Genomic DNA, 11,420 nt, shown 5'->3' on the forward strand with positions numbered 1-11,420 from the left:
CTCTCTCTCTCTCTCTATCTTATACCTCCCCCCACCCTTCTTCAAGCATGCCTGCTTCAGATGAACGGCTGGTGGCCTTGCAGGCCGACACAGCCGAGCTGGTGCGCGAGCTGGGCCTAGACGTCGAGGCCCCCGCGCCGCCCCTGAAGCAGGAGCGCCGCAAGCGCACCAAACCCTCGGCTGGTCTGAGCAAAGCTCAGCTGGCTGAATGGCGTCGCGACAACAACCGCACGGCCGCCAAGGACCTTCGCGACCGTAAACGCCAATTTGAAGAGGACGTCTCCCATGTTGTCGAGCTGGCCGAAGCCGAAAACGCCAAACTCGCCGCCCGCGCCCAACAGCTTGAGCATCACCATGCCACGATGCGTGCTCGCCTCGGTGCTTTTATGCACACCTTCAATCAAGTGACAAAGGCCAACAACAACAATAGCAACCAATCCAGCCCCACCTCCGTTTCCACTTCCGGTGGTGTCAGCCCGAGCAACTTTCGGGCCAACGTGGCCGCCCCGACCTCTTCGGCCACGCCATCTCAAACAACCAGCCCGACCCCCGTCTCCCCGGCCGAGGCTGGCCCCATCTCCGCCCCTGCGTGGCGGGCCTTGCCCGCCCTCGCACCGGCCCCTCAGGCGCCCGTTGCCGGCACTGGCAGCAGCGAGCCTGACCTGGCCTCGGCGGATCGTACCATTGTTGCGGCTCACAAGCCCGCCGTGCTTACTCTGCAGAAGGAGTTGCAGCAATTGGTTTCGGTCCTGCTGGTCCTGGTCGGCTTGCTCGTCAGCAGCCCCGCGCGCCTTGCCATGGCTTCCCTGCCCAACTCCCTCATGAACTCCCTCATGGCCCTGCCTCGTTACCGCTCAGCAAGCGCGTCAAGCGACTCCCATCCCCACTCGCAAGCGACGGCCCGGCCTCGGCGGCGAGCCCTCCCCGCCCCCCTCTCGACGGCGCAGCAGGCAGCAACAACGTCATTGTCGACACCATCCTCGACTGCGAGTTTGACAACTTCGTCTCTGACCTCGAGCTGGACCTCGACGACGATGACGACCTCGGCTTCGACGATGACGTCAGCCAAACGGCCTCCCTCAGCCCGGACCTCGCCCTCAAACCTTGCAACACAGATGGATGGTCTGGAACCACCCTCATCCCCGCCGCCTCGCCGCTCTCGTCGACTAGCAGCAGCATCTGCAACGAACGACTCGACGATGACCAACTCCAAGCCCTCCTCGACCTCGGCTGCCCCAGCTTCGTCATCGAGCAAGACGCCCAAGGCGACGCATGCTCCCAAGGCGGCCTCAGCGGCCTCGACCTTCCCTTGTTTTGAGGTGGACGGCGTGTCCTTGGATGACAAGGACAAGGATGTGAAGCGCCGCTTCGTACTTGCCGTCCTCGAGCGCCTGGCCAACGCCATTCATGCCATTGACGAGGGGGATGTGGAGCATGTTTCTCATGTTCGCCTTGGTCTCGAGTCCATCTGTAGCTCGCTCGTTCACACCCCAAATCTGGTGGCCTCTCAAGCCTAAGGACCTGCTGTTGCGATCTTCCTGTTTCTCTCTGCTTGTCCAGACACCCTTTTGTTTCTTTTTCGTCGCATTCTTTTTTTTATATCCATGGCCTGTGTTTCGGGCCTTCGTCCGAGTGGACGTCTTTTCTGTGAATAACCCAAAATTGACTTGATTGCCCGTGTGTATCAAGGGAATGGACATTGCCGAGGCAAAAGTCATTGTGAATGCATGCTCTCTTCATGTTTTCTCCTGGGCTATGCCTGGCCCTTGATCTGCTAGCGCAATTGATCACGCATTTCGAAGGTCTGATTGTGCATTTGTCAATACATGTGCAAACCCTTTGGTAGGTCTCGGTCAGTCGATTAGAGAGGAGTAAAGAGTTTGATAATAGGGAAAGCTCATTCCCAATCAGATTCGGTTCTCTGCCTTGCAGCGGGCGGGTCACCCTGCCGGCCACGGTCATGTCGGGTGCGGTCGTGCCGGTCGTGCCGGTCGTGCCGGTCGTGCCGGTCGTGCCGGTCGTGGTTGTACCGTTCATGATCGCGCTGATATCGGTCATGGTCGCGTCGCCTCCCGCCATGCTCTGGGCTGCGGCGCCTGCGCGTGCGATCATGGCTCTCTCGTTGCCTCTCATGTCCCTTGGCCAGCTCTGCACCCCAATCTTGCCTTTGGTGCCGCACGTGTCTCCGCCGCTCCTCATCGTCTCTGTGCCGATCCTCGCTGTGTCTATGCTGATCATCGCCGTGTCTGCGTCGCTCGTCGTCGTGTCTGTGTCGGCCGTCGCGGTGCCCGTGTCGCTCCTCATTATGCCTGTGCGATTCAGCACCACGGTGTGCTTCGTGGCGATCGTGGCGGCGATCGTTGTCACCATGATGAATCACGTCTCGGTGTGCGTGGGAGGAGGAGGCGGATTCGTGTTGAGCAGAAGCGGCGCCCTCTTTGGCGGAGCGCTGCGCGCGCTTCTCAGCCTTTTCCAAGCGTCTATCGTGCACACCAAGCCCCAATCCAAGGTCAATCGGTGCTGGACCCTCGTGACCAGTGTGCAACAACGCCTCACCTCAGCAAACGCTTCTTTTCGCGCTTGCTCAGCGAAGCCAACAGCTCCATTTCTGGATCATCCGGCTCGACCAGTTGCTGCGAGAGACGGATGGTGGATGTTGCACATGTAAGCGATCGAGTCTTGGGCACCCCTTGCACACCCGAAGGACCAAAATGCCGGACCTGCAAAGGATCGTTGGGGTCACCGACGGGTCCAAGGACGCGTTGCGTCAGTGTCAGACCTCCCGCTCGCATCTGCTGCATCAAGACGGCAGGGTCCTCAAACTCTCCGCGAGCTACGGCATTGTGCGCGCGCTTCGTTAGTCAGGTACAGGTCCAAGACCCTGACTTGGGTCCGAGACCCTGACGGGGACGTTGGGGGCCAGAGGCGCCGGACACGTACCTTGCTCAGCCTCGAGGCCGGGGGCGGCCTTGTTGAACAGTGGGCAGACGTTGTCGACGTTTTGGTGTCCCCACTGACCGCACTTTAGACAGCGCACGTTGCGCACCATCTGACCAAAGGGCTTGTCCCGTGCCGGCAGCTGTTTGGCAAAGCTGGGGCAGCGGGGGGGGGGGGGGGTGAGGGTCGGCAGCGCGCAGCAGAAAGGAGGCAGAAAGGGGGAAGAGCGTACTCTTCACGGGGCGCGTCTTTGAGGGCGGTGAGGCGTTCAGAGAGGGGCAATTGGCGTTGCTCCTCGTAGGAGAGTTTGCTAATGTCCACTTGTTTCTTCTTGCGCTCATCGAGCTCGAGTTTGTTGGCTGCATGCGGCCATCATTCATGTGTAAGTCTCAAAGAAGCTTGTATGCAAGGCATCGCCTCTGTCTGGCCGCGGACAAAACAACACGGTGATGACGCACGGTCTTTGTAGCCGGGGGGTTCTTGGTACATGAAGTCAATTTGATGGCGCGAGCGGCGAGCTGCCACTTGTTCCTCGCTCGCCGCATCAAAGCTGCACGCAGCAGCCCAGTTGCCCAAACGCCAAGAGGCGCATGGAAGTGAGGGCAGGTTGCAAGGATGGGATGGGCAAGGCAGGAATGAGCATGTGGGGTCACTCGTGTGGCCGAGTGCAGGCGTGTGGGTGTGAGACAGGCACGCAACGCACTTGACATCAAAGAGCTGGCGCTCACGCTCGTACTCGTCGGCCAGCTGCTTCTGTCGGCCTTTTTGTTCTCCTGAGCCTCCCACACACGCTTGAGGTTGAAAAAGTTGCCCGGATGAAAGTCCTTCTTGGACATGAAGTTGGCATAGGGGTTCTGCTTCTTCGCCATGACACCGGTGCTCTCCGCCCAGAGGACGACAGAGGACGGAGTGAGCGAGCGAGCGAAGTCACACACGCAGAGAGAGAGAATGAGAGAGAGAGAGAGAGAGAGAGAGAGAGAGAGAGAGAGAGAGAGAGAGAGAGAGAGAGAGAGAGAGAGAGAGAGAGAGAGAGAGAGAGAGAGAAAAAAGGGGGCTAAGCGATAGTGTACTTTCTATTACACTTAACAAATGGGGTTTTATTCCTGTTTGGCCGTATGAATTGACCCCAAAAGAGAGAGACGAGAGAGAGAGAGACACACACACACACACACACACACACACAAGTGATTTGTTGTTCTCTTTTACTGTTGTTACTGTTGTTGTTGGTGCTGTTATTGTTTCCGCCCCCTCTTGGCTCTCTCTCTCTCTCGCTTCCTCTGTCCGTCTCTCTTTATAAAAGTCTCGACATCTCTACGTCTCTCACCGCTTTCTCACACTGCTCACACTCTCTGATTGCGCTTCTTCTTAACGCTACCAACCCCACGTATCTCCATCCCCTCTCTCTCCATCTCTAACTTTGCATCAGACTGCCGCGGTATCTCTTCCGTTCACTGTTCACAGCCAAGCAGCGCGCGTCCTCAATAGCATTCACCTCGGACGGACTGTCGGTCCGTCTGTCTGTCTGTCTGTCTGTCTGTCTGTCTGTCTGTCTGTCTGTCTGTCTGTCTGTCTGTCTGTCTGTGTGCGCGCGTGTGTGTGTGTGTGTGAGACGGCCGCGCACGCTCGCTCACTCACACTCACACTCAGATACTCGCAGGGACCCCCGACAACGGCACCGGCGCGCAGAGGAGGCCAAGTGGTGGTGGTGGTGTGGCGGGGGTTGGACCCTGCCCCGCCTCGCAGTGGTGGGGAGGTGGTGTGATCGCCGCTTGAATCACCAAACCCAGTACACCTGCACTGCTGCTGCTGCTGCTGCTTTTGGCGGCGCCGTCTTGCTGCATTTGGACGACGCACACAATTACTCACACCCTCAAGACGCACGCGCAAGCATAAAAACACGAGCCAAAACCATTGTGATTCTTTGGCGTTTTGATTGACGCACGCTCGTTGGCGAGGTTCCAACTTGGCTCCATCGCCACCGCCACCATGCCCAAGCTGCGCCGATCCGGTAGCAGCAACTCGCTGGCGTCGCTGACTTCCCGCGGCTCGCAAAAGATTCACGTGCCTGCCGTCAAGGGCAGCGATTTCCTCGAACCTGCTGAGATGCAAGAGCGAGGCACCTTTCACATCGCCCCGCTTGACACGGCTCGCTTCAAACGCATCAGCCAAAACGTTCAGCCCCATAGCGCTGTGCCCGAAGCCGTCCGCAACAAACGCTTCAACCGACACATGGACGTCCTACCCCACCCCGAAACCCGCGTCCAGTTGCCTACCATCGGCAATGACCCCGCCTCCGCCTACATCAACGCCAACTACGTCCATGGCCCCTCGGGCAGCGACCGCGAATACATTTGCGCCATGGGCCCCCTCCCAGCTACTCTCAAAAATTGGTGGCGCATGATTTGGCAAGAAAAAGTCACCTGCATCCTCATGGCCACTGGGCTCGTCGAGAAGGGCACCAAAAAGTGCGAGCGCTACTGGGCCCCCAAACCCGGCCAAAAGGTCAAGGTTGCTGATATGTTTGTGCGCACCCTCGCCACCAGCCAGGGCGACGGCTATGTGCGCACCCTCTTGGAGATTGAACACACCAGTGGCGAGTCTCGAAAAGTCATGCATTTTTGGTACAACACCTGGCCCGATCACGGTGTGCCCCGAACCCCCGACGGCAAACCAGATGCAAGCAACCTCCTCTACATGATCCGCGACAGCAAGCGTTCCGAAAAAGAACTCAACCAAGGCGGCCCCGTCCTCACCCATTGCTCCGCCGGTGTCGGTCGCTCGGGCACCATCATCGCCCTCGACTATATTTGCCGCCTCCTCGAAACAAACAAGCACGCCGACCTGAACCTTGTCATTGAAGAAATTCGCCGCGACCGCGTCGCCCTCGTCCAACACCCCCAGCAATACGAACTCGCCCACGCCGGCGCCATCCTCTATGCCCAATACGTTCAGGCCAACTTGGACGTTGACGAACGTGCCATCAACGCCCCTTTCCTACTCCAGGCTACGCCACAAGGTACCATCACCGCCCACCTGCGGGCACATGTCGCGCGTGTTTTGTACGACTGATCCCTCATGATTGCCTTCCCCCCCTCCGCCACCACCACCACCACCACCACAGGAAGCGCAGACGCCATGAGCGTCAAGGGCATTTCCCCTAGCCCTGCGCCCGCTGCAGCTGATGATGACGACCTTGACGACAACGCCGTTGACGATGACGGCGTTTATGGAGCCCCCGTCAACGCCGCCGCCGCTACCGCGTCATCCGCTCCCGTAGCCCCGGCTGCCTCTGCTGAAAGCAGCTATGGCGCCCCCGTGCCCAGTTCCGCCACCCAGGCATCCTCACCCTACGGCGCCCCGGTCACCACGGCTGCTGGGAACCCTGACGATAACCTGGTCTATGGCGCCCCCGTACAAGGCAGTGCGACTGGCGCGACGGCCTCAGGAATGCCACCAGCAAATGCCGGCATGCCTGCCTCGGATGATCTCGTCTACGGTGCTCCCGTCCAAAGCTCTGCTGCCGCCGGCGCTGAGCCGGCCGAATACTCCGTCATGACCGGCACCGTGGTGGCACAGATGATTAGCACCTACGAGTCGGCTGACGACCCCACCCGCGTTCCCGAGGGAGCCGTCCGCACCCCCGTTACCCAACCCAACAACTTGATTTATGGTGATGAAGGCTCCGCCGCGGCTGCCACAACCCCCGCCCCCACCGCCACGAGCCAACCCACCTATGGCAACGACGACCCCGCTGCCAACCCTGAACAAATGGAAGAAATCTACGGCAACGATAACCCAGCCAACAATCCCGAACAAATGGAAGAGATTTATGGCAACGACATTCCCGCCAATAACCCCGAACAAATGGAAGACATTTACGGCACTGCCGACGCCCCCACTGCCGTGCAAGGAGCGTCCCCCAAGGGCACGGTCCCCGAAGGAGATGATGGCTACGGATTTTTTGCCGGTGGCACCACCGACGAGCCAGACCGCGCCTCACCCAACAGTAAGCGACAACAAAAGGAAAGCCAGGCCGCCTTGCTTCAAGCTGAACGGGAACAGCTCGAGGCCATGATCCGCCGTTGCAAACAGTCCAAGTCCGAGGCTGAGCGCAATGCCAAAGCCATCAAGCAACGCATGCAAGCCAAGGAGGAAGAGATCCGCGACCTCACCGAGCGCATCAACCACGCTCAATCCTCCCAGCTTGCCATGCGTGAGGAGCTCATGCGCCAGAAAATGGAAGGCCGTGCCCAAGTTGTCGTACAGGCTTTGGGTCTGACGCCATCGACGTAAGCATTGCCCGTGGCTCAGATTTGCCCGTAGATTTACCCGTCCATCGTCTGATTGCTCGTGTTCGTACCTTGCCACCATGCCACCAACTCATACGATCGTTCGCACGCATGAAACATAGATCGGCTGCGAAGGAGCGACAAGCCAAGCTAATGATGATGTGTCTCAGCCCTGCCAAGAGTGGTGGCCGCGTAGCTACTGCCGGGCCCCGCACGGTACGTGCTGTCATGCATGGCAGAGTCACATTGTCGCTCTGGCTTGATGCCAGTCAAGGCGCTGTTAGCCTTGGCACATGAACTGCTTCGACTTCTCTTTCTTTTATTTTTTTTTCCCTCTTTTGTTCCTTGACTTGCCCAATAGATTGTCAGCGACAAGAAGGCCAACGAAGCAGCCAAGGAGGCAGCTGCTGATGAGTTGACCCTGCTGAGCGCCGCTGCTATTGCCTACCGAGTCTAGAATACCATGGGCACCCGGATTGGCTCTCGGCTGCTGCAATTGCTTTGTTCGATCGTGTGACCGTTTTTTATAACTTTTTATGCAAGTTCCAGGATTTTTAGTTTTGTGTCTGTTGGTTTCACACGTCAGCCCCTCTTGGTTGCTTCGTGAGCACGTCTGTTCTTCGTTATTCAAGTCTGTTGTCCTCTTGCCCCATGTCCACGACACAAAGCCACGGAAGGTGGTTCTTACCTTCTGCTCTCTTCTCTTTTGACCACTCACTCACTTGCTCACGCTCCTCGCGCGCACACACTCACACACGTGGCGCGCGGTCAATTAAATGCCGTAATCGGATGACAACGTTTGCAAAGACACAGATCTTCTGACCAAAATCAAAAGGGGCTTTGCAATTTCCAGCCTTCTACATCCCAAACAAGAGAATAAACCTGGTCGCAGTCCTCTGCTAGCGCTTGGCGCTCAGTTATGTTGGTGAGGAGCGCCCCTGAAGCACACTTTGGAAGGATGGATCCTTTCAGCGGCATTTGGGGCACGTGCAATTGCCCAGGTAGGTGCACGAGTCGTTGCTGTCATACTCGGCCGACAAGTTTTGCTGCTGGCGCTGTTGAGCCTCTCGTCTCGATTGCTCAAAGACGGATGGCGGGGCAGCCGACAAACTAGGATCCGCCCGAGCACCGTTAGCAGCACTGCGCCGCGCCGCAGCCGCTGTAGTGGCCAGCGGGGTGCTGGGTGCGACAGCTACGTGGGCTCCACTACGGGCAGATGCAGAGGTCGTCAAGGCAATCCCGCTCGTGCCTGGCCGAGTCCGCATACGTGCTGCATCTAGTTGTTGTTGAAGACTCTTGGCCAGATCGTCGAGTCGGCGCTCTTCCTCGCGCGCCCAGCGTTCGGCCTCCTCGGCCTCACGCCGGCGAGCCGCTTCAAGCTCACGCTCAAGCTTCTCCTTTTCGCGAGCCACGGCAGCCAGGCGTGCTGCTTCTTCCTGGGCTCGGCGCTCAGCAACTTCGCGTTCCCGACGCTGGCTCTCCTGTAGCTGCTGCTCAAGTTGCTGCTTTTCCTGCTGCAGCTTCAAGCGGCGTACCTCTTCCTCCTGAGCCAGACGCTCTGCCTCGGCTCGCTTGGCTGACTCGGCTTCGGCGAGGCGACGCTCGAGCGCTTCCTTTTCCTCGGCCATGCGTTGTCGGTCACGGCGTGCATTCTCTTCCAAGGCCACCATCCGCTCCTCCAACGCACGCTGGCGTTGACGCTCAGACTCCTCACGATCGCGCTGTTCCTGCATGAGACGCTGCAGACGATCGAGGGTGGCCTGCTTCTCAGCTTCCAGGCGTTCAACCTCTTGGCGTTGGCGCTGGCGCTCACCTTGCTGGTCTTGGCGTGCTTGCTCCAATTCTGCATTGCGGCGAGCAGCCTCCGCCTTGAGATGCTCGAGGCGTTCAACCTCAGCCACGTCAGCGTTATCTGTGTCTTCGGCGATACCGAGAATTTGCTTGCGGCCGGCCCGGAGTTGCTTTTCGTGCTCCAGGAGCTCGGTAAGACGTTGTCGCTCCTCCTCGCGAAGCTGGCGTTCTTGATCATGCATACGCTGTTGGTGTTCCATCTGCTCTTGCTGAAAAGCAATGCGGTGCTCCAGAAGCTCACGCTCAAAGCGCTCGCGCTCGGCCTTGAGCTCGTCCCGCTCCTGTTGCAAGGCTGACGCTGCCTGCTTGCTCGGCTTGTGCTTGCGCGACTGACGACGCTTGTGAATTTCTTGTTCATGCCGCAGGTTTCGATCAGCCATGTCGGCAGCCTGACGTTCAAGATCCAAGCGCTTGCGCAGCAATTGTTGGATCTCTGCCTGCAGCTCGGGGTGGTCACGCAAGGCCTGCTTGGCTTTACTTTTGTTCCGCTTGGCATCGAATTTAGTGGCTTGAGGTCGTTCTGCGCTCGCGGGAGGAGACGAGGCCCATGAATGGTGTGCATGGATACGTCACATACCCAAGGGAGGGGAAATGGTGGGCCAGCGCAGATATCGCAGGCCGCTTACCGGCTTCAGGGGCGGGCGAGGTGCGGCTAGACACAGAGTTGTCCAGTGGCTGCGGGTTGTCAACAATGCAAGTGCATGGACCAATAATGATGATGATGAGAGGGGAGGTTGATCAGTCCGCACCGCTGCTCGAATCACTTACGGCAATGATGGCAGATATCGAGTCGCCTGCGGGGATGCCAACGCCAAGTGCTTGCATTGAGCGCATCAGTTCCCCTACATCGCCACCAGCCCGTGCATCCTATCAGGATGGGCGCAAGGGCGAGTGACACGGCGTGAGCCTGAGGAACCGCGATGCGAAAGACGAATAGATGCGGCATCCTGACGCCCTTACGGCAATGGCGGCCTCCAAGGCCTCAACGCGAGCTTTGGCAGCAAGGGCTTGCTTTTCCATCAGCATGTGGTGGGCCTAGGGTGTGTAGGCAAAAGGGAGAGGGCGTCATCTGCAAGAAATGGATGGGGAAGAAGACGAAATTTGGGCGTTGTATCGGGGCTTCACCTGCAATGCTTCCTGAGCGGCAGGGGAGCTGTCGTTTTCGAGGGAGGAGAGATCGAGGGCTGGGGTCGGCGGCGGCACGTTGGCGCCCAAGCTGGTGTTGAGAAAAGTGGGAAAGGCCGGATTGGGGTAGGCCATGGAGCCGCTAGCGGGGCCACCATAGCCATACATATGGAAGGACGGTGGAGGGTAGGCACCATGATGGGTGGGCCAAAGCGCAGCGTCGGGGTTGGCATGCTGAGGTTGGCGCAGACGCGGGTCAGCTGGGCCGTCGGGAGCCAGTGAGGGTTCGGGGGTATGTTCCACTGAACCGAGCTGGAGCAGATCCAGGGAAAGCATCACCGGGAGCGGCGTGTCTGGGGTGGTGGCAAAGTACCGAAGCAGGGCACTCAGCGACGCAAAAAGGCGGCGGTTGCCCTGGAGCTGAAAATGCTCCCAGTCGGAAGTCTGCTCGATGAGATATGCCTGGGTCTTCTTCTTGGCAATCTTGACAATGAGGCCCAGGCAGCCGGGGCGGGTTTCGGAAGCACGCACGAAAAAGTCTCCAACCTCGCCCCGCTTCTTCAGCCGATCAGCTTGTTTCCGCTGCTCCCCGCGCGGCGCCTCCCGCAGGTCCCACATGGCGACCAGCTCCCTCTTGCCCAGCACACGCACGCCGGCCGCCTGACGCCGTTTGGGCTTCGATCCCACCCCAAAGCCCCCTTAAACGCAAACGCTATGGTCTCTCAAGTGCCCTTTTCTTGGACCGGCACAGTACAGTCTAGTACAGTCTAGTGCAGTCTAGTACAGTCTAGTGCAGTGTCGTTTAGTGTCGTGCAGTGTCGTGCAGTGTCGTGCAGTGTCGTGCAGTGTCGTGCAGTGTCGTGCAGTGTCGTGCAGTGTCGTGCCAGCAGTGCGCAGCGCAGGGGGTGGGGGGCGGGGGCGTTGTCGTCGCAAATGCGCGAGTGTGCGCGTATGATCGTGGCAGAGAGTGTGATCCGATCGCGAATTCAAAGCAGAGGGTGTACTCTGATCGGTTTGAACTCCCGTGTTAAATTCAACCTATTCCAGAGATACGATTGGGATGAGGGTGAAGAAGCAGAGAGGATGAAGTAGGAGTTGAAGCGGTAGGGTCATGTAGGCTTGGATGGGTCGGGAAACATCAAGGCAACACTGAAACGTAGTATTTTACTTTATTATTACATGGGTTTTTACGGTTCTGCCTTGGCTGTTATCGTTCAA

The 11,420-nt window shown here is 58.7% G+C and overlaps 3 protein-coding genes across 3 annotated transcripts in view; 2 read left to right on the top strand and 1 right to left on the bottom strand.

Moving 5' to 3' along the window:
- MONBRDRAFT_38264 (uncharacterized protein) overlaps window positions 1-1,803 on the top strand; it is a 2,118-nt gene extending 315 nt beyond the window's left edge. Inside the window, exon 1 of the mRNA XM_001748284.1 lies at window positions 1-1,803. This exon is cut by the window's left edge and continues 315 nt beyond it. Coding sequence (XP_001748336.1) covers window positions 48-1,517 — 1,470 coding nt within the window. The 5' untranslated portion in view covers window positions 1-47 and the 3' untranslated portion in view covers window positions 1,518-1,803.
- A 94-nt stretch (window positions 1,804-1,897) lies between these two features.
- MONBRDRAFT_10588 (uncharacterized protein) lies at window positions 1,898-3,806 on the bottom strand (the record flags this gene model as incomplete). Its single annotated transcript, XM_001748357.1, has 5 exons — window positions 1,898-2,480; window positions 2,557-2,833; window positions 2,941-3,092; window positions 3,170-3,296; window positions 3,641-3,806. The coding sequence occupies 5 exons, from the start codon at window positions 3,804-3,806 to the stop codon at window positions 1,898-1,900; spliced, it is 1,305 nt and encodes a 434-aa protein (XP_001748409.1).
- A 1,117-nt stretch (window positions 3,807-4,923) lies between these two features.
- MONBRDRAFT_38265 (uncharacterized protein) lies at window positions 4,924-8,391 on the top strand (the record flags this gene model as incomplete). The annotated part of the gene is made up of 4 exons (XM_001748285.1): window positions 4,924-5,953; window positions 6,059-7,226; window positions 7,349-7,442; window positions 7,588-8,391. 4 exons carry the CDS (start codon window positions 4,924-4,926, stop codon window positions 7,681-7,683), a joined length of 2,388 nt encoding a protein of 795 aa, XP_001748337.1. The 3' UTR covers window positions 7,684-8,391.
- Between the last annotated feature and the right edge of the window lie 3,029 nt (window positions 8,392-11,420).

This window comes from Monosiga brevicollis, genomic scaffold (genome assembly GCF_000002865.3).
Source record: "Monosiga brevicollis MX1 MONBRscaffold_22 genomic scaffold, whole genome shotgun sequence".
Classification (NCBI taxonomy): Eukaryota; class Choanoflagellata; order Craspedida; family Salpingoecidae; genus Monosiga; species Monosiga brevicollis.